Genomic DNA, 26,744 nt, shown 5'->3' on the forward strand with positions numbered 1-26,744 from the left:
CAGCAGGGCAAGATAAGGTTTGCTTAAAATTCTCAGTTTTGGTGGCCTCGAATGAGTGGAAGCACATAAAGATTGAGGACGATGATGATGTCAATTTTTTTATGAAGTACAATTCCGAGGTAACACCTTCAAAACTAGCTCCCTTACTCGTGAGTATAGAAGATAAAGGACTGACAAATGATGTAGTTCATAGTATGCATATCACGACAGATAGTAGTCGGATGGGTCATTCTTCAGTTGCCATTGTTGAAAGCAATGAAGTAACTTGGAATAATACAAATGTCACTGATTTGGGAGGTGAAGTAGGGACAGATTTTATGGATATGATTGATTTTAGCGAGGTGGAGGAGATGCATGGTGGTGATAATGGTACTGAAAGAAATGAAGTGTCAGTGTACTCTGCCCCTCCTAATTTGGGGTGCTTGAACACAGCTGCCCAGTTGCCAAAAATACGTTTAGGAGGAGAATCTGAACCCACTCGTCAACATTATTGGAGTCAAATGGGTGAACAAAATCGGTATAATGCAGTCGGTGTAAATGATGAAGAAGCATATTTGGACAGCGGGTTTTCACGAAGCGATTGGAATCCGAAAATTACAGTTGGGCAAATTTTCTCTAGTAAGAAAGCATTGTTGACGGAGTTACGGTTGACGGCATTAAGAGGCCACTTTGAATTTAAGGTGCAATTCTCTTGCACTAAGAGGTTGCTTGTGGTTTGTTGTCAACGTCCATGCCCATGGCGGGTCCGAGCATCGAGAATTGGAGAATACAGCTTCATGATTGTGAGGTGTACAACTGTCCATGAATGTGATTTGAGGTTCGTAAGTGACAAGCATCGTCAAGCAACCGCAGCACTTGTAGCCACTTCACTTAAAAGGAAGTTGAAGGATTGTCGGACAATATACACACCAAGTGACATTATGAGAGATGTGAAACACAACTTTGGTTGCACCATCCATTATTCGAAAGCTTGGAAAGCAAGGGAGTTAGCTCTATTGTCCATTAGAGGATCAGCGGAGGAGGCATATTATATCCTTCCAGCTTATTGCTATGAATTGGAGCGTATGAATCCCGGCACAAAAACACACATCCGAACTGATGAGAACAATCACTTTGTGTATTTATTTATGGCGGTTGGCGCATGTATTAGAGGGTTCCGTTCTTCCATGCGCCCAGTGATAGCCGTGGATGCCACTCATTTAAAATCCAAGTACAAGGGTGTTATGTTTGTAGCAAATGCGTTCGATGGTAATCGAAATATATATCCTCTTGCTTTTGGGATCGGGGATTTGGAGACGGATGCATCATGGCATTGGTTTTTCACTAAACTTCATGAAGCCATTGGTGAGTGTCCCAATCTTGTTATTATTTCTGATCGCAATGTTAGCATAGAGAATGTGTGGAACAAAATTTTTCCAACTGCACAACATGGCATATGCTTTTATCATATGAAGGGGAACATGAAACGCACTTGCAAGTTGAAAAAGCGTGATCACATACTTATGCACTTTGAGAAGGCTGCGAAATCTTATTCCATTGCTGAATTTGATTGTCATTTTCGCAAGATAAAGCGAAAGGAACATGTTGCTCAATATCTTGAAGAGGCAGGGTTACATAAGTGGTCTAGAGCTCACATGGATGGACGCCGCTACAATGTAATGACAACAAATATTGCGGAGTCAATCAACTCAGTCCTTAGGTTTGCAAGAATGCTGCCAGTGGTTCATTTGCTAGGGGAAATTGTTAATCTCCTTGTGAAATGGTTCACCGAACGTCGTGAGTTGGCTTTGAATTGCACAACAACATTGTGCCCCAATTTTGGAGAGAAGAAGTTGAGGAACAGGTTGGAGGATGCTGCAAGGATGAATGTGGTTAAAGTTAATAATGCACAGTATAATGTTTTGGACGGTGATATGGACGGCCTCGTAGATTTGACGAACAACAGTTGTAGTTGTAGAAAGTTTCAGCTTGAGCAGCTACCTTGCAAGCATGTAGTTGCAGTTTGCCGCTTCTTGAAAGTAAGTGTATACACAAAGGCTTCTCGGTATTACACTCGGAAAACCTGGATGGATGCTTATTCGGATAGCATCTACCCGGTACAACCTCACGGAATGTGGGATACTCCTGAAGATGTTCGAAGTCGAGTTGTGCTGCCTCCCATGGCAAGGGTCATGCCAGGCAGACGAAAGAAGTTAAGAATTCCCTCGCAAGGAGAGGGCACCATTAGAAGAAAGTGCTCAAGGTGCGGTTCCGCAGGCCACAATAAAAGCACCTGTAAAAGCAATATTCCATTGCGCAATGTAGCTTAGACAATATGATTTGTGTTGCTTTAGTAGGTCATGTCAACTCTACTTTTATTTGTGGTGGGTTTTGTGGTATGGTGAATGGGAATTCTTTTAAATTTGCATTATTTGGGTTGCATTGCTACAGCATGCTGTATTGCTGACAGATTGCTATTATATTGACCTTTTATTGTACCGGTATTGCTTTCAGATTGCTATTATAATTTCAGTGCGAAATTAATGGGACTGGAATGTTTAGTAGGTCATGTAAACTCTACTTTTATTTGTGGTGGGTTTCGTGTTATGGTGAATGGGAATTCTTTTAAATTTGCATTATTTGGGTTGCATTGCTACAGCATGCTGTATTGCTGACAGATTGCTATTATATTGACCTTTTATTGTACCGGTATTGCCTCCAGATTGCTATTATAATTTCAGTGGGAAATTAAAGGGACTGGAATGTAATTCCAAATGGATCCTAAACATTAAAGTTCTTAGAATTCCTATATTACATAGTTACTGTGATACTCCGACTATACCTTCTTTTTTTATTACAAATTCGGCCGATGCATAGGCCAGATGTGGGGCAAATACAAGGTGAAATGTCCTGTGTGTTTGACTGCATATACTTGTTGAAAGAGCATTACGAATGTCAACCTCAATAGATTGCTCATGTCTTGCCAAGAACACTCTTGAATTTATGCAATGTGCCCAAGCCAATCCCAAAGCTGGACTCACCCGTCTGCCTGATGTGTCCAGGGACTCCAAGTTTCCCAACCTCACCCCATTCACTCCATCATGTGGCCCAATAAAATCCACCACTTGGTTGGTGACAACCAACGCCAACCCAAACTTATTTGCTAAACCCTTCAATGTCCCAGATATGTTGAAGAACATTTCAGACCGCCGTTTCAAATCTGCCGGTGTTGTCTGATACTGTGATCGGAACAATGCAGCAATGGAATCAATGACAATGAGTTTCACAGGTAGGCGGGTGTGATCAATGGCAATAAATGCTTCTATGTCTCCAAGGACATGGATGAGTTCTTGAGCATCATGAACACCATGAACATATATGTCTTCCAATGGCTCCAACCTTATTAAGTTGGGGTATGATGCATGATAAAGGTTGCCTAGTTGTTGCAATCGACGAAATGGGAAGCTGAATTCTGTGAATATGTAGACGGAGGAGCCCCCTAGTCTGCCATGTGAGGGTGGGAGCTGAGCTCGTACCGTAAGTTGGAGACAAAGCTGCGTCTTCCCAGAACCACTCTCCCCTACTAATTCTGTTATGGACTTGCAGGGTATCCCACCCCCCAAGCAGTGATCTAGTATTGGGCATCCAATGGATAATTTAGGGGTTGAAAGAGGAAGGAGCATGAGGTTTTGGGGTGTCATGTTTCTGTAATTTAGGGGGGGATGTGATGGTGCTACAAGGCATGCATTATATATATATAGAGTTCATTTTGAAGGTCTGTACTGTAGGCCATCTGTCTTTTAAGGGATGTATAATTCATCCTTTTTTCCAGGTTGTAATTACTTTTTTGTTTATTTATTAGTATTTTTTTGGACCATATAATTTAAAACTTATTCTGATGCAGTACGTCCTGTAATAGGATCATATTGTATCTCTATCACCACTCTATTGTACTGATATTGACATAATATTGCCACTATCCGCATATTTATTGCATATTTATTGCTGCTATATCGCCACAGAACTGGAGACCGATAAACTGTATACGCACAAATACAAATACAACAATTGTACTGATATTGACATAATATTGCCACTATCCGCATATTTATTGCATATTTATTGCTGCTATATCGCCACAGAACTGGATACGCCACCTCATAGTTCCATTTCCCTGCTGTTGACAAATTCGAAGTTGCATACTCTTCAAGTGCGGTGACCGCGACCAATACAACAACAGGCCACCCCATCGTTACATAATACAAAAATACGCCACCTCATAGTTCCATTTCCCTGCTGTTGACAAATTCGAAGTTGCATACTCTTCAAGTGCGGTGACCGCGACCCATGAAATTCATGACCCCGGCCACAGTGATGTAGGCCCAGTTTCCTGCCGGATCCACAATTTTTGCAAATTTACGAAATAGTTCGAATCCCCTTTCCACTTGTTCTTGCTTCAACTTGGCCATTGCTTCTGATTCCTTGAATACCATAATTGCAGTGGCAGGGGCAATTTCAATTTTTTCTTTCATTCTCTTTATATGTAGGAGATGCATGCGCGCATGATAACGAGAGCGAATTGTGCGGTTTTTTATGACACCCCATCTAGCTTGGCCCTCCACAATTTTTGAAACTATCTCTGCATGAAGATTTTTCCAAAACATGGTATTGCCTCGACATTGCTGTATGCCATGGACCAAGTCTGCAGGGAGTGAATTCGGTGACTTGGCTTCTGTTTCAGTCTCCCCTCCTTCAGTAATTGAAAGCGTTGGGTTTGGTGTGAGGTTATGGTCCATGGTCTTTGATATTTATTGTTGCCTGGTCTACAACTTCCTTGGAACAACAGGGGACTAAATGCGATGTGAGTGAAATCAGTGGGGAAGGTAATGACTGTAAGCAGCAGTTAATGTGATGGAAGTTTTCTGAGCCAAACAGCTGGGTTGATTAATATAGGCAGGTTTTAATGACCAAACCAGTAAGTCAGAGAGTTATTGGCGGGAGGGATTAGGGGGAGTAATTGGCGGGAGGGATTGGCGGGAGTGTTAGGCGGGATAGTATTGGGCGGGATAGTATGGGCGGGAGTTATTACCCAGGTTGACTTTATGCCTTTTTGTAATATATTTGTATGTTGGACGTTCCGAACTTGGTAATTTTCCCATTATGTATTTGAAATAAGGGAGTTGCCTATTTGCCTAATTCACCACCTCATTCGAATTGACCAATAATGGTTATTGTCTGATTTCTCATTTCAGCAATCTCAATTCGTTTCCATTTTGCCATTTTTCATATTTTCCTATTTTCCATGTGTCATCCAATTTTTTAATTTTTCATTATTTTTTCCTATTCCCTATTTTCCTATTGTGCAATTTCCTAAGTTTCCTTTTGTTCTATTTCCAGTTGTCCAATTTTTCAATGTTCCCATTTCCCCCCATTATGTACTTAAAAAAAGTTGCCTACTTTGCCTAATTCAGACAGTCATTAAAATTGTCCAATATGGTAATTGTCTTATTTCCCATTTCCACAATTTCAATTCGTTTCCAGTTTTCTGATTTTCCATGTGTCCCTGTTTCCTATTTCCATTTTTCAAAATTTAACATTTTGTCCAATTATCCAATGTTTTTATTTCCAATTCGACTATTTTCTAAGTTCCTTTTTTTCCAATTTCAAATTTTTCATTTTGGTAACTGTCCTTTTGTTCAATTTCCAATTTTGCTATTTTCCAAGTTGCCTTATTTCCTATTTTTCATTTATCCAGTTATCCAATATTCCATTTTTCCAATTTTCCAATTTTCAATGTCCCAATTTGCTTATTTGCCTATTTTCCAAGTGTCCTTTTTTCTTATTTACTATTTCGTATTTACTATTTCGAATTTTCGACTTTTCATGTTTTCAGAGTTTCCTTTATTTCCTATTTCCTTTTTGCCTATTTTCCTATTTTCCTATTTTCATATTTTCCAAGTTTCGTTTTGTCCAATTTCAAATTTTCCAATTTTCCAAGTTGCTTTCTTTTCCAATTTACAATTTCCAAATTTCCTATTTTCCAAGTGTCCTTTTTTCCTTTTTCCAATTTTCCTATTTTCCAACTGTCATTTGATCATATTGCCTACTTTCCTGTTTCCAATTTTTCCTTATTTCCTTTTTCCAATTTTCGAATTTTCCAACTGTCATTTGATCCTATTGCCTAGTTTCCTGTTTCCAATTTTTCCTTATTTCCTTTTTCCAATTTTCCAATTTTCCAACTTTCCATTTTTTCGTATTTCCGATTTTCCAATTTTCCATTTCTTCAATTTCCAATTTTCCAAGTTTCCTTATTTCCCATATCCAAGTTTTAAGTTTTCACTTTTCCAAATTTCCAATTTTCGTGTTTTGCTATTTTCCTATTTTCCAATTTTGTGTTCTGAAATTCGCAATAAATGCTTACTTACATAGTCCTATTTTGGGTTCCAATCCACAATTTCCTGTCTCCCATTCAGGTTTGGTTTTTTGTCGTTTGGAAGCCAATTTTATTGTTGTTAATGTCATGTTGTACTGCTGTAACTTACAGCCAAGGAGTTAATGGTGTAGTTTTGAATCCCATCAATTTAATGCACCAACACAAAACCCAATTTACCTCATATAAGTTCGTACATATAACTGAACCTTCCTATATAGAACTGCAACAGAGGCACCTTCTTAACGGGAAAGGTAATTAGTCTTACTGAAAGGCAAATATTCTCCACTCAACCTAACCATATAGTCGTTTGCAACTGGAGACTGAATGTACCTCTATTTGTTTGGTTGCAGGCAACAGCTGTGAATTGTCCCCAGTAATACTTCAACATGTCAGATGTACGCCCTCCTAACGAGCATGTGAGTTACCCGGGGGACCAGCCCTGGCATGTGCCATTCCCATCTCCACCTCGGACTCCCAATCATGATCCCACTTCATCTGGAAGTGAGGCTGACACTCATGATCCGCTTGACAAAATCTCTGCCGTCAAGCACCACCTCCAATATATGTCAAAGGCAACGGATTGGTGGGAGAGTAAGTGCGATATTCATGGCCAAGTTATGGGAAACTTGGCCAACAAGTTGAACAAAGCATACGCTGGAGAGGTGAAGCAAGCTCTTAAAGCAAAAAGTCGGAGCAAAGAGTTAGAGTCCTTGAAGTTGAAATTGGAAGACACAAAGAAAAATTCCCTCGAAACATTCACACAATCTGAAGAATATAACCATGAAATGGTTGAATGTTTCAACAACGGCTTCGAAATGTTCCGAGATTATGCTTCGGTCATCTCACCAGACCACAATTGGAGTGAAATTGATGTAGCTGGTATCTGGCAGGTACTGAATATGGGTTCTGATGGAATGGCTCATCATAGCCTCGTGCATGCAGCGAGAAGAAAGGACAAAGACAGGGATCTTTTGATGGACCTGTAGTAACGGTGAATGCTGCTTCAGTTCATCTCACCGGAGTACATGGATCTTTTGTTGCCTTCATTTTCCCTTCGCGGGATAGATAGTATTGTTCAGTTTGGGAGGCGATTTCTTTCGCATGTGTGAAATGTTGTCTGTAATGTGTATGTATTGTATGTACATTGACTTAATATTGCATTTGTATTGTGTTTGTATTCCCTTAATACTGTAATGTGTATGTATTGTATGTATATTGCCCTAATATTGCCTTTATATTGTACTTATATTGCCCTACTATTGCCTTCGTATTGTATATTTATTGTGGCCATATTGCCCTACTATTGCCTTCGTATTGTATATTTATTGTGGTCATATTGCCTTCGTATTGCCTTCGTATTGCCTTTGTATTGTAGGCATATTGCCCTACTTTGGAATATGATGAGGACTGGAAAATAAATCCACAGGCTCAGAATCACCAATTTTGCCTCCTTCAAGAGGCGTCCCATGCTTGTATGCAACCCTCACAGCTTCATCCTCGTTCAGCCTCGCTTGTGAAGTCCCAGACTTCATGTCATCTTTGCTATTTGCCAATTTCAGTTGCATCAGCTGGCCGTGTCTAGGGTTTTTTATCTGCTTTCGTTTCATTTTTAAGCTCTGCTTTGAATCAATACGTGGCATATTGGCTGAATATGGGAGTGACAAGATCAATTCTTACTCTCCCTAAGTGGATAAAATAGATGCTCAATATGAATCCTTTCCTCCACAAGTTTGTGTACAGTGCCGTACGTTGTGTGTTTTAGGTGCCACACTGGCTTATTAAAATTGATGCTTGGCCATGAAAAACTTTTTGTTTGCTTACTTTTAGAAAAGTACATATTTGTGTCAATAACTAAGTTTGGACTGTTAACAATCATTCAGAAGAATGGTAGAAATAAGCTCCACTGTGCCAATCCACGAAGTTGAACAAAGAAATTGTGTTCGATACACAGATGACATGTGAAACTAACATTAGCATTCTCCAATAAGAAGACTTCTCTTCTTTCCAACCCCTCGTCGATTGAGAAAGAAAGAAGAGGGACAAAACACACACTACCAAGTTAAGGTGACATTACAAACCTAAAAAATATCCTCATCAAACTTATAATGCTCCTTTTTTTCTTCTTTAAAGCAAAACTTCATTCAAACTGAGATAACCACGTGCTCTCCATAAGCACTCCGGAATTATTTGCTCATTATCTGCATCGCCTTCTGTCTCAACTTGAGGCTTGGAAGGAGCTTTGGCACCAGGAGGCTGCTTCTTCTTCATCCCACTAACAATGTCATCGATTCTGAGAAGTAGGCAAGCAGCTTCTATGGCCGTTTTAAAACTCTGGCCCTTCACGTTGTAGGCATCCCATATCTGACATCATAATTCCTCAAAATGAACAGCCTTACCAACAAAATAAATTTATTGGGAAATTTTTTAATAACCACGACAACAGCACTTCCCCTCACATGAGTGCTGTCGAAATATATTGGGAGAAGCTCTAAACTAGAACTACTACTGAAGCAAATCGACAATATAAACCAGAAGATTGACACTTATGCCATATCAATAAAGGGACATATAATGGATACATTTGAGAACAATACTACATTAAAAGTCCTATTTCAGAGCTTTCAGCAAATATAAATCACCCAACAAATGTGAATATTGAGATAGTGAAGGAAATAAAAGAGAGCAACAATAGTAAGCCAAAAAGATATCCACCTATCTTTTTCTCTTTCACATCAGTTATCACACCAGTGTTACCATCAAAGCCAATCCATGATTTTTCACCATTTGCATGCTATGGAAAAAAAATTGTGGTTAGGATCTAAATGATGCATCATATTCTGACCAAAATAATAATGATGCATCATATTCTGTGATAACCACATCTGGTTTAAACTTCAATATTTGCACACATAGCCTCTCGATGTATTCTTCTTCCAATTGTAGCAGGACTCCCCAATCTTCTTCTTTAAGCAACTCAGCATTTGTTTGGTTCTCGCCTTTCTTATATTCGAGCGGCCAATCAAGAAGAATGATGCGTTGGTTGAAAATCTTTCTTCTCATTTTTCCAGGTGCAATAACATCTTTGTTAATCATTACTCCTTTGCGAACCACTGAATCTTCCAACTGGCCACCAGGAACCTTCTCAACCTTTATGTACTTTTGAATATCCATTCCCGCAGACCCTGGCCAAGGTTTACATATTGACCATAATCTGAATATTGGGGAACAAAATACCACGGACAAATACATGAAATGAAAAACGACTCGGCAGTTACTGTGAGATAAACCAGAACATAAAACTTGGAACAACCAAACCAATTAAAGCAAAGCCATGTCATACAAAAAACCTACATCAAATAACAGTGTATGGTCATCTTGGTTGGAATATTGCAATCAACCCTTGGTTGAGACCGACCTGCAATAACAATTGGGTTCAGTGCAGATGAAGGCATTTATGAAGGGCAGTTCTAGAATGAAGACTATGTTCATTTGTAACTGCCACCAAATCAGTTCATTGTTCATAGTGCCAAATATCATACTGCCAAATCAGTTCATAGTACCAAATAAGTTTTTGTATTTGTGTTGGCATAGACAGCCGAAAATAAACTTACAGCGTGAGGTGAATTAACGGACATGAAGAAATTTACCTCATAAATATGCCTCCCCCCTTAAACCCTCAATTGCAAGCTTGAGTCGGTAATATTTGATCTTCAAAGGGTCAACTTTATCTACCGACATCCCAGCACTGAGATGCTCGATGATTTTGACGGTCAAGATTCCGCAAGACGCACTGTGAGGCCAATTAGTTGGGAAATTAGAACTGCAGTTATGTCAAATTTGGATAAACAGCACAAAATTCACAAACGTTACCCATCTCGTTGTTGTGGCACATCTGCAATGCTGCACACTGAGAATGGCGTATACATCGACATCGTCAGCCCCTTTTGCTTCACCTCTTCAACCTCAGAAGCATCATAAAAGTGCATATCGAACAGCACTCGTGCCAGCGTATCGCTAATAGGGTGCAGAAGCGTAACCAGCTTTGAACGTTTCGTATAATCAATATAGGAGTCATACACGGTTGCAGTATGTCTTACGAAATCAAGTTCGATTGCAACCCAATGAGACCCTTTCAGATTATATGGAAAATACACCTTCCGGACTTTTGTCCAAGCTTGGGCATAGCCGTGTTGCCACGTACCACGCACAAAGTGATGTAAATTCTTCACCTTGCTGGCTGGAAGGTCAACGGTGTTTGAACTAGCAGCCTTCTTCGATCCACGTTTCCTGGCCGTCGGTTTGAACGGCTCTAGAAATTGCTGCACAAATTTAAATGAAGGCATATTAGAAAAGCACAACCGACAGCAAATGAAGCACAAATTGCTGCACAATGGTTACATGTTTACCTGCAAGCAACAATCTGCCGTTGTCCAGTCCGTTCCAAAAACCAACGGATGAGATAGTTGCCTTTTGCGGATAAGAAAGGTTGCCATGTCCAGGTGCTGAAAGTTGACACATATAATATTAGCACAATTTCATACAACTCAACACTTAAAAAAGGTGAGAAAACAATTGAATTATCGTAATAAAGTACAGCTTTGTGTATCGTTACCCTTGAGCTCATCCATTCGGTTTCATCGACAAGTCTGTAGAAAAAATCAGCGCCCACTGAAAATGATTCCAGCTGCACCTCCGCACTACAAAAGGCAAACTTGCAACAGTTACTTGTGTAGTCATGTCATAAATATGACTTTGTTGATGAAAAAAAGACACATGTATATTAAAGCAAACTCTGCATTCTCTCATTAGTGTATGACTACATAGTAGAATAGGATGAATATTGGAATTGAAAGGTCAAGAATCGTAACCTGATATCGCTTTTCCAGGCACTGCAAAACTGTATTACTGCCTTCACATCTTCAATGGGCAAGGATTTGGATGGATCAAAACATGGCGGGGTTGCAGTCGCAGCCGACACAGTCATCGTCCTCTTCTTCCTCAAAGGATCTGTAAATGGGCTCAACAATGTCTGCGCCGGGCGCTTCTGTCTGCACCCTTTACCTTCCACTTCTTTGTTTTCAACACTTGAACTACCTTCTTCATCACCAGCCATAGTAACTGTGGGTAGACTTGGAGGATTCATCAAACCTCCCGATGGCATACTCTTAGTGATTTTCCAATCTTCTAACAGCTTCATGACTCTTTGGCAGATTTCGTCACACCCAGCAACATCTTCCGGGGTAGGCAGCTCATCGGATTCTGCCGGGTCAGCTACTTCATGCACTTCTGAGTGAGGAACTGAAGCGGCCATTTTTGCCTCTTCAACTACCATGCCTGCGGAAGGTTCGGCTCCATCACCGGGGACTTGTGTTTCCATTACTGCCGGTTCTGTCGGCGGACTTACATAGGCATGTAATGGCGACAAGTCATTGTTGCCTCCTTCATTCATATGAGGACTACCGAGGTCCTCATGTCCTTCCGCAGCTTCATTCACCCCACCATTTTGTTTTTTCAGCTGCTCTATCTCCAACTTAAAATAATGCTCCATTGAAGACAGGGTGTTGCGGAAATCCTCCACACACTTTGTATTTTTTTCGAACTCTTTTTCAGCTTTCATTGACTCCTTCCGTACCTTGTCTTCCAACTGATGCACTCTGTCGCAAAGTGCTCGATTTGATAGGGAAACTTTGGCCAATTCATCCTTTGTCCTTTGAAAGTCACGCTTCAAAGTGCGTAACTCTCTGGACGCGACTGTACCCTGCATTAAGTTATAATGCATGTGTTACTATGCAGGCCACAAAATATTGCAACTATACAGCAGTTATTTTCCTATTGTAATATGACGTATATCTTCGAAAAACTGTAATGCTTGCCTTAGAAGACGACGGAAGGTTTGCAGTATCGTCAATGTCCTTCTCTTTTTCTTCTACAGAGGCAGAAGTGCCGGTTTGTTGTTCAGCGTCATCGCCCAACAAGTCAACAAGTTCTTCACTGTCGTCAGCACTGTCACCCCAAGTCCAATACGGCTGCTGCTTGTCCATCACAGATGGCCGAAGAAGCTGCACATCAACCTGCAATTTACACATACAATATACATATCAGTAAAGTAATTATATTATATTTTCATATCCCGAACATGATCATTAAAAACTGAACTAACCTCACGGTTCTCGAATACTTGGCTCATTAGCTCATAAAAACGCGGCGAACTATTGCTCCTCCAATGTAGTAAACGAGGGATGTGCGCATTTTCTTCGTGCACCACCAAATGTAGTGCAGCCAACGCTGGAAACACCTCATACGCCCAAATCTGGTTTCAGGAATAAAAGGTCAGTCATTGTAAACAAATGCAATTTAACTTCAACATCAATGGACATTTGCTCACCTGAAGTGCATACGGAAAACCTTTGAGGTGGTACTCTCTTGGTCTACCGGTTGCCGTTGTTGTTGGTTTCTTTCCAGATTTTTTTGTTTTGGCAGTTTTTGTGGGCACTTTCACTCGCTGGTAATCTGCACAAAGTGCCCTCAGCAGTGACGCATTTGTCTTCGCATAAGACACAGCACCCCATGGATACTTCCCAAAGTCTTCAAGGTCTTCCGCCAACTTCAAATATCGCATGTCAATGTGGACATGTTTTTCGCTGCCCAACAGCACAAAGACAGCAAAGTATACGAATCCAAGCTTGAATACATCGTCCACATCATCGCATTCGAGGAAGGCCTTTTCTAATTCCAACAGGTTCACAGCTTTATCGTTGGCAAAGTACTTCCGTTTCAATGAGCAGTTCTCATTCGTGGGAATCGGAATCAAGGGAAGGTTTCCAAACCTTAGCCCTGTCACGATGCAAAATTGCTGCGCCGTGAATTGGATGACCTTCTTGCCAACAATGAATTTGATCCCGTTCAGTTGGGAAACTGTCTTGGGATCAGCTTTCCTGAGCAGCAACCCGTGGACAATCGGAGAAGTCCACTTGAGGTCCTCAATCCCTAGGAGATGACCAAAACAACTCTGTTCAAACAGTTGCAGCTGCTGTTCAGTGAATTTCTCCTTTATCGTAGTGATTGCCGTCTTCGTATGGGATAACGACAATGCTTTCCCTTGGAATTTTTGTTCCTCCGCAATCATCAACTTCATTTCACCAACCATATTTCCCTGCATGCCAATATTATAAACAGAATTTCAGTCGGTTGCAATCTACACAATAACAAGCAATAAACAATCACCACTTATGAACAGCTTATTATAGGATATGAAGTGAAAAAAATTCAAAAAATACATATCATAAACAAAACCCCAGCTATTTACAACTGACCTCCTCATTTAATGGCTCAAAGCCAAGTTTCAACACACCCAGTACTCTACCACTCCTGCATAATATAATATCTAAACACACATCTCAACACACCATATAATCACACCATCTAATCATGAGACAGCTTCAGCTAGAATGGGAATGTGCGGTAGCACAAGCCTAATTGACAACAATTCAAGAGTAACGATATCAATCTATCTGACTAGAAAGAGTTTTAAAAAACAACAAGACATCGGAAAACAATTTATTCACTTCAAGGGATAATGTAATGGAACATCCTATGAATTAGTGGCAACCACAGTACTGACTCTACTATGGCCCTCCTTTCAAATGTAAGAAAATGAAAGAAATTGGCACCATCCCTTCAGTTTTTTCTTAACAAAAAATGAAAGATAAATTCATAAATAAACCATCAAAACGGTATAAAATGTTTGTAAGACATGTACAATTACAAAATTATAAGTTCTCCTCAGAAACAGACTTCTCTAAGTATCCATACACAAACAACAAAAGCAAAAGCTTAAACAGTTAGCTTATAGCAAAATCAATGTCCCCATTTCTCTAAACCACAGCTGCTGCTGGTAGGTTCCCATCTTCACTCATTTCCCGCTTTCTTTTAAGCACACAATGATCAAGCACAAAACAGCAAACTTTTAAACAACTCATATTACACCACATATGGTTCTAAACAAAACTCATCCATATCCAATATGCAAGCCCTAAACTTAGTAAACAAAGTTATACAAAAATATGTCGAATTAACAAGCATTATTCTCAAACAAAAAGTATGATATGGTTGGGAGTTTACAAGTTCAAATATTTATACAATACTTGATTTTGTCAAACTCTGTCTTGAGATATTTTATCAATCTAGAAGTTTCTTTCATATATGAAAAACTACGAACGATAACAAAGGAAATTCTTTCTATGTAAATTATTCTTCGATTCCATCAGACAACCATGCAAATCCTTTGCACAATTGAGTGTAATGTGAAGGGTCACTACCTCGTTGGAAGATAAAGAGAAAAAAAATAAGGAATTTAGCAAGCCACCAACAGTTTGCTTAAGATATTTCAAAATGGTTGCTTCCATCATGGAGTTTTAGCCACAAATTCTTTTCATGGCCACATTTTCTACGTAAAATATAATCAGCGAGTATTTTTTGGTAATGATCCACAGAGAAGAAATCACCATACACAGGTTAATTGTCTTACACTTTAGATATCATCTTCAACAAACAAAATAGATACCAATTAGACTTCTAAGAAGGTTAAATGCAATGCTCATAAAGACTCATACTAAGCCACCAAATACCATTCAATAACTGCTACAAAAACCATAATAAAACCATACTAAAACTAAAAATACAACTGCACTAAAATGCCAACACAACATCACTACATTAGCAATACACTAGCAAAAAAACACAATACGACAGCAATAGCAACAGCAACAGCAACACAACAGCAGTGCAAGCATCAGTCCACAAAGAACAAACCCATTCACTGTTTGAAACAAAGAATCATCATACTCAGATCATTTCAGACAAACCCCTAAAACAATTTCGATGAAACCCCTAAACCAATTTCAGAGAAACCCCTAAACCTTCAACCAATTTCGAACAAACCCCTAAACTAATTTCAGCAAAACCCCTAAACCTTCAACCAATTTCGAACAAACCCCTCAGCCAATTTCAGAGAAATGCATAAACCCTAAAACAACTTGAGAGAAACCCTTAAACTGTAAGAAAATGCCGATGAACAGTACCTGTCGCTGGGAGAGGAAGAGAGAAGAGACAGTCGGAGCTGAGTGAGGAGAGACTGAGAGCTGAAGGACCACAGATTCGGAGCAAAGCCACCGGAGAGTGAAGAGAAACAGAGGGCAGCGAAGAGACAGAGGCGAGAGAGAACTTCAGCAAAACAGAGACAATAAAATTTCAGCAAAAGTGATATCTGTGCAATAAGGGGACAATAAAATTCTATTTATAGGTCATAGTTCCAAAATTTTTAAAAAAGGGTGGTATTTTCAATTACAATTATAAAAATGGTGGCATTTTGGGCTATTTCCCTTTTTTTTTTTCCATCCCTCCTGTCGTCTCTCTCTATTCTCCCTTCCTCCCCAACCACACCTCCCCTCTCCTCTGTTTTTTTTTTTTTGGTGTGTGTGTGTGTGTGAAAGGGGGTTAGGGTTTTTCTCCTAGTTACTGACTTCTTTGGGCTTTGTATACTGTGAATTAGTTCATGGGTTTAACATGTCAGAAATAATAATTAATTCAGATTCAACGTGTTTGATAAAGCTTGTGCTTAAAAGGCAATTTGAATCACTAAGTTGAAGATAACATAAACTAGGAATACAAACAAATCCTCCTATCTTTATAAACCACTGCATCTCACGATTATCACTAAAATACCAAGAAGCAACCAAAACAAGTTGAAGCACTGGCAGAACTCCATGCAAGCGTCACGAAGATGCCAACAAGTTTTCCCTCATCTGCTTATAGAAAACCACTAATTTATCACGATCAGGAAGGTTATCTTTGATTGCAGGCACTTGTTTGAAGTTCTCAGTCCATGCATGCAAGCGGGGAAATACTTGGGCTTCAAACAACTTCACACCAACCACGTCTTCAATGACTCCAAACCAATGAGCAATCCCTCCGAAGGCTATGTCCACTATTCCAATGTTGTCTCCTCCAAAAAACTTCTTCTTTCCCAGAGTACCCGCGTGCTCCTCAATGGTTTTCAGCATCTCTAAGCTCTCTTTCTTGAACTTCTCTTGCTCTTCGCCGGTGGTTCTGAAGACCATCCAAATTGAAGGACCCTGTTCAGAATTAGAGACATTGAAATGTGTATGATTAAAAGAATCTTTTTTTTCAAGACGGTCATATAATGTTTTCCACAGATTGTCAATTTGTATTCTTGACGTAGAAGGACGGCTGAATGGACTGAGAGCAGCTAGTTGAAGTAAGTCCACAAACAACAAAACTTGGGCTCCGAGCTCCAATTTGGGCCTATGATACATCGTCTCGAGAAGAACTCGTGACAAATATAACTCAGTGCATAGCAACATATTAAGTTTTAAGACTGTTTTTAGAATATAGTTATTTTCATATGTAGAGCTCAAAGCCAAAAAGAAACATCTTTTGATTTAACTTTCTTGATCCAATGTCCTCTTTCAAAGAAATGAAGTTAATCATTTTTTATTAAATTGAAAAGTCAAAAGATAAGTCAATATAAATTACTGGGTTAACATTACATATGTAGTGGTAGAGTTGTCAAATGTACCATATCGTCAGCGAATTTAACCCAGAACCGAGCTATGGCTCTGTCATAAGGGTCAGCGGGCAGTAAGGGTGTTTCTGGCCATGTTTCTTCTATGTATTCGATGATGATCATGGACTCACAGATTGGCTTCACTCCATGAACGAGCACTGGGATCTTCTTGTGGACTGGATTGTATTTGAGAAGTTCAGGACTTTTTCGGTACGGAAGATCTTCCTCTATGTTCTCATATGGGATGCCTTTCAGCTTCAATGCCCATATCACCCTGCAACTAAATGGACTAGGCCATGCTCCATGTAGCTTGATCACCTCAGCCATGTCTGAGACCGAGAGAGAACAATGTGTGTTAAGAGCTTGTGTAATTTGGCACACTAAATCATTTTATATATAAGTGGTCCAATTTCTTGGTCTGCAAGCTTTACAATTTCGATTTAACTATAAATGGGTTGAATTCAAATAGCTTGTCATCCATGTACGTAGCTTTTTCTTTCTATATTATTATTTGTGTGCTAATTTCAAATTGCTGTTTCGATGAACCCAACAATATGCACAAAAGTCAAAGTTAACTACAATGGTGGTGATTATTTTATAGCACTTTGATAATGATCATTCATCTTTCCCCAAGTTATTGCGTTTTCAGTTGAATATACATTTATTTATTCAACTTTAACATCTTTATTTATTTGTTGTTATTTATTTATTCATTCATCTTTATTTATTTGTTGTTATTTATTTGGTCAAAGTTGGCCTCAACAAATTTCGATCCAAGTAAAAGTTAGGGATCTACATACTTTTTTCAACTAACTAAAGTACCGACTTTGAGATCAGATAACTAAAAAAATAAAAATCTCTGAACATATGTATGAGATTTTGGAGCCTTCTGTTAACCGATGGATCGACCTTTTTCTTAATTTTTTTTCATTTTCGATGGGCGAATCGAACAGAACAAATATATGGTGGTTCGGCTCACAGTTTCGTTCTTCCAAACTAGCAGTTTGACCGAACCGAACCGACACAGCAAAAATTACTAAATATTTGAAAAGTTTGAGTCATGAGGTTTCAAACTTCTAACATACATAGCTTTTTACCACTCTAAACCGTACCTCTTTCATCGCTCATGGCATGTTTACTAATATGTAATTGGATAGGAAAAATTGAATTGAGGAAGAGTTGGATTAAAGAGAATTAAATTCCAAAGGAACAGCCTCGGTGCCCACAAACGCTCCTCTCGCATTATGAATAATAATACCAGCACCAGCCAGGCAAGAAGGGAGAGTGCCAAGCCGCATCAATATTAACCTTTAAGTTTGGAGCAATTGGAGCAGACCATAGGCGTGTTGGAGTGGTTTCCTCATGTCTGGTAATTCTATCCCTTGTCACGTCGAAAATCATATATATTAAGTTCAGTGAGTTGGGAGGTGATGGATTGATGGTGAGGATTGGGTTAGGGGGCACATCATAAAAAATTGCTCTATTCCTTGCTTTCCAAATAGCCCACCTTCCTCTCAATTAAATAAAGACTACCGTATCTGAAACAAAAATAATAATAAAATAAAAACAATACTGCAATGTACTGGTGGAAGTTGTTGCGTTTTTATTTAACTCTGTGGTATATCCAACATATCGGTGTATTGTTTTATCAAGAAACTGTTAAATTTAAAAACAAAATAGATTATGATACTTTTATTCATACTAGAAACCCAGAAATAGGAAATTAAACAAGGGGCTGCCTACCCTTTTATTCATAAAACACAAGGAACCAAAACAAGTTGGAGCTTACAGAAATCTTTTGCAAGTCTCACTGAGATGCCAGCAATTATTCCCTACCACCCTTAAAGTGGACCAGCATTTTATCACGATCAGGAAGGTTTTCTTTGATTGCAGGCACTTCTTTGAAGTTCTGAGTCCAAGCATGCAAGTAAGGGAATGCATGGGCTTCAAATAGCTTCACCCCAGCCACGTCTTCAATGACTTCAGTCCAATGAGCAATGTATCCTAAGGCTATGTCCAAAATTCCAATGTTGTCTCCTCCAAAAAATTTATTCTTTCCAAGAGTACCAGCAGCATGGTTGTCGATAGTTCGCAGAACCTCCAAGCTCTCTTTCTTGAACTTCACCTGCTCGTCGCCAGTGGTTTGGGAGACCATCCAAATTGCAGGACCCTACCAGAATTAATTGAGGCAGTTATTAACTTATTATATATATATTTGATCAAAAACTTAATATCGCTTATTAGTGTCAATCTGTAACATTGATTATGTGGAAGGGCGGAGCCACACTTTAACCCTCAAACTCCAACATTTCATATTAAATTTACAATAAACTTATGCAATTGCTGGGGAAAAAATGGCAAAAGTGCATATTATTGCCTTGAGAGCTAATTCCGCCACTGATTATGTGGAATCACGTCTAGAACGTGCAATAATTATCCACAATTTGACGAATATAACATGTAAAAGAGGTTTACTAATAATCCATGGACTTATGTATAAACCAATTCCTTCACTTAGTCAAAGACTGAGATACAATTTTTGGTTTAATTGAAGGGTCAAAAAGTGAATCGATATAGATATTCAATGTGAATATATGTATGTACCTTTTCTTCGACATATTTAACCCAGAACCGAGCCACGGCTCTCTCATACGGGTCAGTGGGCAGGAAGGGGTGCTTATGTGGCCATGTTTCTTCTATGTATTCGACAATGATCATGGACTCACAGATTGGCCTCCCGCCATGAACGAGCACCGGGATTTTCTTGTGAACGGGGTTGTATTTGAGGAGCTCAGGACTTTTTTTGTGAAGATCTTCTTCTATGTAATCATATGGGATGCCTTTTAACTTCAAAGCCCATATCACCCTGCAACTAAATGGACTGCTCCAAAATCCATGTAGCTTCACCTCAGCCATGCTTGAGAGAGAAAACAATTTGTGTGATCTAACTTTCTTTGACTCACCAAAGCATTTTATATATGGATATGTTTTAGCAAAAGAAAAAAATATAAAGAGCATAAAAAAATGACAAGTAGGTCCAATGGCTTGGGCAGTACGCTTTACAAATTGGATTAAACAAACTATAAAGGATTTGTTTGACTAAAAAGAAAAAAGAAAAAAAAAACTATAAAGGGGTTGAATTCAAATAGTTATTTTGAAAGGGTCATGCTAGGAGACCAATTTTAAATACCAACTTGTGTACCAACTCTCTAATAGAGGTGGAGCCCACCAATATAATGGGTCCCACACTCTATTAGAGAGTTGGTACACAAGTTGGTATCTAAAGTTGGTCTCCCTAACATTTTCCTATTTGAAAAGAATAACCGAAGACTTTCTCTACCACCTAATAAGTGTGGGGTTAACCAGTTCAAGATAGCGTCGTTTGGGGTTTCTGGAAGGCATGAAGCAAATGAATTGTCCATCTCATTTCTCTAGGTTAAGGGCTAGCTAGCTAGCTAGCAGAACAACTTTCCGCCTCTTTTGCTAGGTTTAGCCGTCAGTCTCCCTTATCTTTATATAAGGAAGGGAGGCAATGACTCTTTCAATAATCCGAATAAAGATATTTTGTCCCGCATGACAGTATTATACCGGCTCTATTTTATTGCCTTTTGTTTTGTATTTATGCTATGTATCTCCTTTGTCTTTTATTTTGGGTACTGATTTTTCCACTCTTCTTTTATTCACTTATACTCAGTTTTTTTAAAATTGTATGTTCTTGCTCCTATTTTGTTCACTTACACTCCATTTTATCTTATAGTAAAAAACAAAAGGAATATAGTTGGATAAAAAGAAAGTGGAAAAATCACTACCCTTTATTTTATTTCAAAATGTTGGTTCTCTTTAAGCGTGCCAGGGATATTTTTTTGGCGTCTCAGTGAGACATGCAAAAGATTTCTGAGTGCTTCAACTTGTTTTGGTTCCTTTCCTTGTGGTTTATCGAAGGTTTATATTATCTTCAACTCGGGGACAAGAAAGGGCCGGGATCCTTGTTTAGTTTCCTACCTTTCTGGGTTTCTATATTATGAATAAAATCATCTGTTGTTGTCAAGGGCCGGGATCCTTGTTTAGTTTCCTGCCTTCTGGGTTTGTCGGTTACATAGACGACGGTAAATTTTCAACTTAGACAACGGCCAAAATCTGTCATTTATGATCTTCTTTTACTTGTTCAGAACAAAAATACTAGTCAAACATTGTAGTCTATATCTTTTCTGAATTGATATATAGGTTCTATCTAGTCTTTATTTAACTTTCCACTGTCTTGTCGCCTATCGATTGCTTACTTTTGGTTGATTGTTACTCTGGAGCACCTAAACATGTACGAGCACTTACACCCACATGTTCTCACACAGATATTTGAGTTAATTAGGTGTTAAACACCCTTAGGGAATTGGATTTGGATCCTTATCTATCTACTAATCCAATCTCCTCCTAATCACTGAAAGCAACCTATCCATAACTAAATCCTATAGGTCAGTTTTGTTATAATAAGATTTGAGTCATGGTACTTCAGCTAATAAAAATTAAATTTCTATATCCATGAAGCCACTGTGTTCAAACTCAAAAGTCATACGCTAATGACAGCGACTTTAAGAAAAGGAAAATGGTTAAAATTAGTTAGATAAACCTTCATGAGAGTTGGTCTCTACAAGTTGGTATTTAAAGTTGGTCTCCCTAGCATGACCCTTTCAAATAACATTACATTCATTTTAAGGCATTGAACAGGCGATTCAGAAGTATTTATTTAAGAATGACAAAATGGTCAGATTTTGCCGTGGGATTTGATTAAAGTTAGTTGGAAAAATTTTGAAATAAAATAAAATGCTTTTATTGACAAAAAGCAATAAAATATAGCCGACATAATACTGCCATGCAGGCCAAAATATCTTTATTGAGATTATTGAAAGAGTCATTGTCTCCTTTCCTTATAAAGATAAGGGAGACTGACGGCTACAGCTACCAAAATAGGGGAAAAGTTGCTCTGCTAGCTAGCTATCTAGCCCTTAACCTAGAGAAATGAGATGGGCAATTCATTTGCTACATGCCGCCTAGAAACTCCAAACGACGCTATCTTGAACCGAGAACAGGAGAACGCTGGTTAACCCCACTACTTTTCGCTGTTTTTAAAAATATTTATTCTATAACATGAAGAATACAGTAAAAACCTAAAATACTCAAATCATATTCATTTTTTAGCAGTTTTATCAGTAGAAATAAACATTCATAAACCACAAGGAAAGAAACACAGAAATCTTTTGCAAGTCTCACTAGGACGCAAACAAATTTTCCCTGGCACGCTTAAAGAGGACCAACATTTTATCACGATCAGGAAGATTTTCTTTGATCAAAGGCACTTGTTTGAAATTTTGAGTCCATGCGTGCAAGCAAGGAAATGCATGGGCTTCAAATAGCTTCACCCCAACCACATCTTCAACAACTTCAAACCACTGAGAAATCCACCCAAAGGCTATGTCCACTATTCCAATCTTGTCTCCTCCGAAAAATTTCTTCTTTCCCAGAGTGCTCGTGTGCTCTTCAATGGTTCTCAGCATCTCCAAGGTCTCTTTCTTGAACTTCTCTTGCTCTTCACCGGTGGTTCTGAAGACCATCCAAATTGCAATAGTCTGCCAGAATTAATTGAGACTGTTATTATTATATATATGTGATCGACAAATTAATCCTAATGTTTATTATGAACTGCTTATGTGCAGGCGCGGAGCCACGCTTCAGCTCCAAGTAACTCCAGCATTTCATAAAAACTTTACACTGAACTTATGTAATTGCTGGAAAAATATGGAAAAATCTACATTATTGGCCCACAAAAACTGATGTGGAATCACGTCTAGAACATGTAAATGAAATTACCCATAATCCACGACCTTATATAAACCAGTTCTTTCACTTAGCCAAAGAGATGCATTATTTTTTGTTTAATTTGAGGGTCAAAAAATCAATATAGAATAGTGGGTTATAGTTATTCAATGTGAATATATATATGTACCTTTTCTTCGAAATATTTAACCCAGAACCGAGCCATGGCTCTCTCATAAGGATCAGTGGGCAGCAAGGGGTACTTCTGTGGCCATGTTTCTTCTATGTATTCGACTATGATCATGGACTCACAGATTGGCCTTACTCCATGAACGAGCACCGGGATTTTCTTGTGAACTGGGTTGTATTTGAGGAGCTCAGGACTTTTGTTTTGAAGATCTTCTTCTATGTAATCATATGGGATGCCTTTCAGCTTCAAAACCCATATCACCCTGCAACTAAATGGACTGTTCCATACTCCATGGAGCTTCACCTCATCAGCCATGTCTGAGAAGAGAGAAAGATTCAACTTCTTTGAATCTCCAAAGCACATTTTATATATGGATCTGCTTTAGCAAAAGAAAATGTAAAAAGCATTAAAAAAAATTGCAAGTAGGTTCAATGGCTTGGGCAGTACGCTTTACAAATTGGATTAAACAAACTATAAATGGGTTGAATTCCAATAGCTTGCCATTGCACCTTTTCTTTTGATAACATTATGTTGTTATTTTTCAAATTTCTACTTGGATATATAAAGCAAAATGTTGCACAGAAGTCTAAAATGTAAATTTAGTGGCAGTCATTGTCTTGCATTATATATATTCTTAACTAAATCAAGGTTGATTTAGCTATTTTTCATCATTTTCCTTTTCTTGATAAAGTCTCTGTCGGTATTGTATGACTTTTGAACTAAGGCAATAAAGAAAGAACGGAAGAAGATCATCCCTGCCTCATGGTGTTGACATTTAATAATCTCTATAAGCTGAAGTACAATGACTCTCAAATCTTATTATAAAACTGACCTGATTTTGCTTTGGATAGGTTGCTTTCAGTGATTAGTAGATATAAGGATCCAAATCCAAGGGGTCTTTTAACACCCAAGTCAAATGTCTGTGTGACAAGTGTAAGTAGACCTATCAATGGATAAGATTATCGGATTGAAAAGTCCAATCCATCCTTTATTAATTACACCAAATTCGGATCGAAATCTGATCCATTGACAGGTCCATGTGTAGGTGCTTGAGGGCTATTTTAAAAATAGTAGTTTTGAGGTGGACCAAGAAAAAAAACCAAAAAAAACAGTGGTTTTCAGCATAGATGTGTGTTCAACTGTTATTGATAGGCAAATAAAAAAAAAAAATTAGGAAGGCAACAAGAACCTTATCCAACGCTATTTTAAAAGTAGTAGTTCAGAGGTGGACCAAGGAAAAAAAAAAAAAGTTTAGCCGTGGAGCTATACTATTTCTTTAAAAAAAATTGGAGAACAAGAGTAAAGCCGCGCGGCTATAAAAATTGAAAAAGAGTCACGCCATGCGGCTATACTATTCCTCTTTTAAAATGTTAACCCGTGCGGCTGTACTATTTCTTTTTTTAAAATAAAACAACCCAGTATAGCCGGGCGGCTATACTACTAGTTTTTGAAAAAAAAATGGAAAAACCAAGTATAGCCGGTCGGCTATACTATGTCTTTTATAATGAGGATGATCCTTCGGCTAATGTTGGAGGTCAGAAGCAACATGTATGCCAGGATTGTGGAAAGTTGTTCAAATTTGCTTCAAAGCTGCAGAAGCATGAGAATTCTCATGGTAGCTTTCATTTCTGAATTCGATCTTCTTTTTGTATTCTGCCTTGTGCGTGTGCGTCAGTGGTGAATAATGTTGTGAGATAAAAAAATTTCTGAAAGTTGGGGGATGTGCTATTGTTGAAGTTTTTGGCAGTATGCTTAATGCAAACTCTAAATATGTCCTTTTATTTGTATAGTTAAGCTGGGTTCAGTGGAGGCATTCTGCTCTGAACCAGGCTGTATGAAATATTTTTCTAATGAGAAATGCCTTAAGGCCATATTTAGTCCTGCCACCAACATATCACCTGTGAGATATGTGGGACCAAGAAGCTGAGAAGGAACATCGAACGGCATCTCCGCACGCATGAAGGGGGAGGTGCTTCAGTGAAGAGAATTAAATGCAGTTATAAGGGTTGCCTTCACACATTTTCAACTGTGAGTTACTGACTTGACTTTTAATGGGTTGTATGTACACACATAAAGAACAAACAGATTTCATTATTTTGGAAAGAAAAAAAATAGTTTTTCATTCTTTGCATTGCCATTGCACATGTTAGTTTTTTGGGTTGTGGCATGAGAGTATGAAAAGACTGGACGTCATGTGTATGCATATGTGAGTATTATTCTTAGATCATTCAATACCCTCATATGTTGGATTTTGGGATAAGCATCTTTCCAGGCAATGCCACATTATGAGTTCATATGTGGGACTCTATTGCTTTGAATTGCAGGGGAATTTTGAAGAGGCTGATGAGCAATTCCCAAGGCCAAGGGGCGGCCGTAAGAGAAAGTACCCCACTATAGAAATGCTCGTATAGAAAGGATGACTCCACCAGACCAATTGGGCCAAAATTCACGTATTATAAAAATAATTCTCACATATTATTGGATAATAATAATATAGTATAAAAATTATATTAAAATATCAAATAATGGAAGATTAATATCTACTTTGGATATGTTGCAAATTAATATCCATAATAAAGTACAAACTAATGCAACTAGGAGGGTCCTTTTTTATTCTCCGGTTCATCTTACTGGCACAAAGAGTTTTCAGTTTAAACAAAGGCATGGTTCCAATCAAATAAGTTACAAAGATTTGTTTCTGGTGAAGAAAACAAGGTTAGTTAACTTAATTCACAACTTCATACGTAGAATGAGTTTCAAAGCCAAACCAAGACCAAGCAAAGTTCTACTTTGATTTCTAAGTTGAATGCAATCTGTCTCTTTCCTCAAAGGACTGAATCACATAGAAGGTTTCAGAAGAGAAAAATATAAATAGAAGAAACTAACACCACTTCAAAACAGAGTTGTTGTCGAGACTAACAACATAACTATAAAAACCCTATCAAACAAGTTAAAAACGTTAACAGCCTCCAAAATAGCTTCAATACCATGCCAAACAGATAAAATCCAAGTCAAGGAACCCTTACGCGCCAGTTGCTGTAGTTCCTAGAACTTGATGTCAAATATGCAGTGCAAGGACTTTCGATGGAAACTTGACAAACAAGAGATCCACCATCTCAACACTCAATGGTGCAATTTAATATAATAATGAAAGCACACAACCATATATTAGAATTCCCCGTGAGGGATTAGTGGGTCGTTTACTTGTATAACGAAAAGTGATGCTTGACTCAGACATTTGTTAGTTTGTTGCATAGATTTAGCCACCAACCCTGCACAACAATATGATAAAATGAGCAGCCTTTCTGACTGGTTAGGTAAATAACGCCTCTGTATATCAATCTATGCATGCAAATGTTTTAGAAATGTTTTAGAAAGCATGCAAAAGTTTCAACACATTCAAACACAACATACAGCCCTACACAAACACTTGGCTACTCTTTGCTCACAGCCAGCCTTAACATAAATACGTAAGAGACTCAGAGAAGAGAGAAGAATAGAATGACTAGGGAATGAGTTGCTGGGATGATGTTTCAGTGTGTGTTGGAAGGAATCCTGTCAATGCGGGACTCTGAAATTGAGCGAATGCCTTACCATAAGAACTGCAGTTTCGCTCTCCACAGGTCCGAGGGGGATGTTTGCTCCAATGCTTGTCAAGGGAACATTTCCTTTCCCAAGAAACGGTCATGGAGTGACGGTTAGGCAGCGGCTTCTTCCAGATTCTCTTCTCCTCTCGTAGACAACATGTC

General features: G+C 38.6%; 7 protein-coding genes and 1 pseudogene across 11 annotated transcripts; 2 read left to right on the top strand and 6 right to left on the bottom strand.

Annotated features, from left to right (window-relative positions):
• LOC109946703 lies at positions 501-2,309 on the top strand. The gene has a single exon (XM_020555309.1). It carries the CDS (start codon positions 501-503, stop codon positions 2,307-2,309), a length of 1,809 nt encoding a protein of 602 aa, XP_020410898.1.
• Positions 2,799-3,974, bottom strand: LOC109946710 (DNA repair protein XRCC3 homolog). Its single transcript, XM_020555320.1, has one exon. It carries the CDS (start codon positions 3,678-3,680, stop codon positions 2,799-2,801), a length of 882 nt encoding a protein of 293 aa, XP_020410909.1. The 5' UTR covers positions 3,681-3,974.
• LOC109947782 lies at positions 8,278-15,730 on the bottom strand. Of its 5 annotated transcripts, none has more exons than XM_020558759.1 (11): positions 12,798-13,643; positions 12,573-12,722; positions 12,286-12,483; positions 11,281-12,170; positions 11,025-11,109; positions 10,819-10,914; positions 10,283-10,731; positions 10,060-10,202; positions 9,764-9,827; positions 9,125-9,594; positions 8,278-8,773 (listed from the first exon to the last, which is right to left on the bottom strand). In XM_020558759.1, exons 1-8 carry the CDS (start codon positions 13,569-13,571, stop codon positions 10,061-10,063), a joined length of 2,784 nt encoding a protein of 927 aa, XP_020414348.1. In that variant the 5' UTR covers positions 13,572-13,643; the 3' UTR covers positions 8,278-8,773; positions 9,125-9,594; positions 9,764-9,827; position 10,060. The 5 variants fall into 5 exon arrangements, with proteins under 5 accessions (XP_020414348.1, XP_020414362.1, XP_020414340.1 ...); XM_020558773.1 differs by lacking the exon at positions 8,278-8,773 and adding an exon at positions 15,493-15,730 and having other exon boundaries at positions 8,937-9,594; positions 12,798-13,565; XM_020558751.1 differs by lacking the exon at positions 8,278-8,773 and having other exon boundaries at positions 8,937-9,594.
• On the bottom strand, positions 8,537-9,583 carry LOC109946714 (T-complex protein 1 subunit gamma-like). The gene is made up of 2 exons (XM_020555331.1): positions 9,290-9,583; positions 8,537-8,773 (listed from the first exon to the last, which is right to left on the bottom strand). The coding sequence occupies exons 1-2, from the start codon at positions 9,581-9,583 to the stop codon at positions 8,537-8,539; spliced, it is 531 nt and encodes a 176-aa protein (XP_020410920.1).
• On the bottom strand, positions 15,894-17,352 carry LOC18790968 (probable glutathione S-transferase). Its single transcript, XM_007226173.2, has 2 exons — positions 17,010-17,352; positions 15,894-16,545 (listed from the first exon to the last, which is right to left on the bottom strand). Exons 1-2 carry the CDS (start codon positions 17,322-17,324, stop codon positions 16,186-16,188), a joined length of 675 nt encoding a protein of 224 aa, XP_007226235.1. The 5' UTR covers positions 17,325-17,352; the 3' UTR covers positions 15,894-16,185.
• On the bottom strand, positions 18,585-19,953 carry LOC18792583 (glutathione transferase GST 23). Its single transcript, XM_007221781.2, has 2 exons — positions 19,602-19,953; positions 18,585-19,167 (listed from the first exon to the last, which is right to left on the bottom strand). The coding sequence occupies exons 1-2, from the start codon at positions 19,911-19,913 to the stop codon at positions 18,823-18,825; spliced, it is 657 nt and encodes a 218-aa protein (XP_007221843.1). The 5' UTR covers positions 19,914-19,953; the 3' UTR covers positions 18,585-18,822.
• On the bottom strand, positions 21,846-23,519 carry LOC18788369 (glutathione transferase GST 23). The gene is made up of 2 exons (XM_007226251.2): positions 22,996-23,519; positions 21,846-22,618 (listed from the first exon to the last, which is right to left on the bottom strand). The coding sequence occupies exons 1-2, from the start codon at positions 23,356-23,358 to the stop codon at positions 22,262-22,264; spliced, it is 720 nt and encodes a 239-aa protein (XP_007226313.2). The 5' UTR covers positions 23,359-23,519; the 3' UTR covers positions 21,846-22,261.
• Positions 23,703-26,734, top strand: LOC18792661 (annotated as a pseudogene).

This window comes from Prunus persica, chromosome G1 (genome assembly GCF_000346465.2).
Source record: "Prunus persica cultivar Lovell chromosome G1, Prunus_persica_NCBIv2, whole genome shotgun sequence".
NCBI lineage: Eukaryota > Viridiplantae > Streptophyta > Magnoliopsida > Rosales > Rosaceae > Prunus > Prunus persica.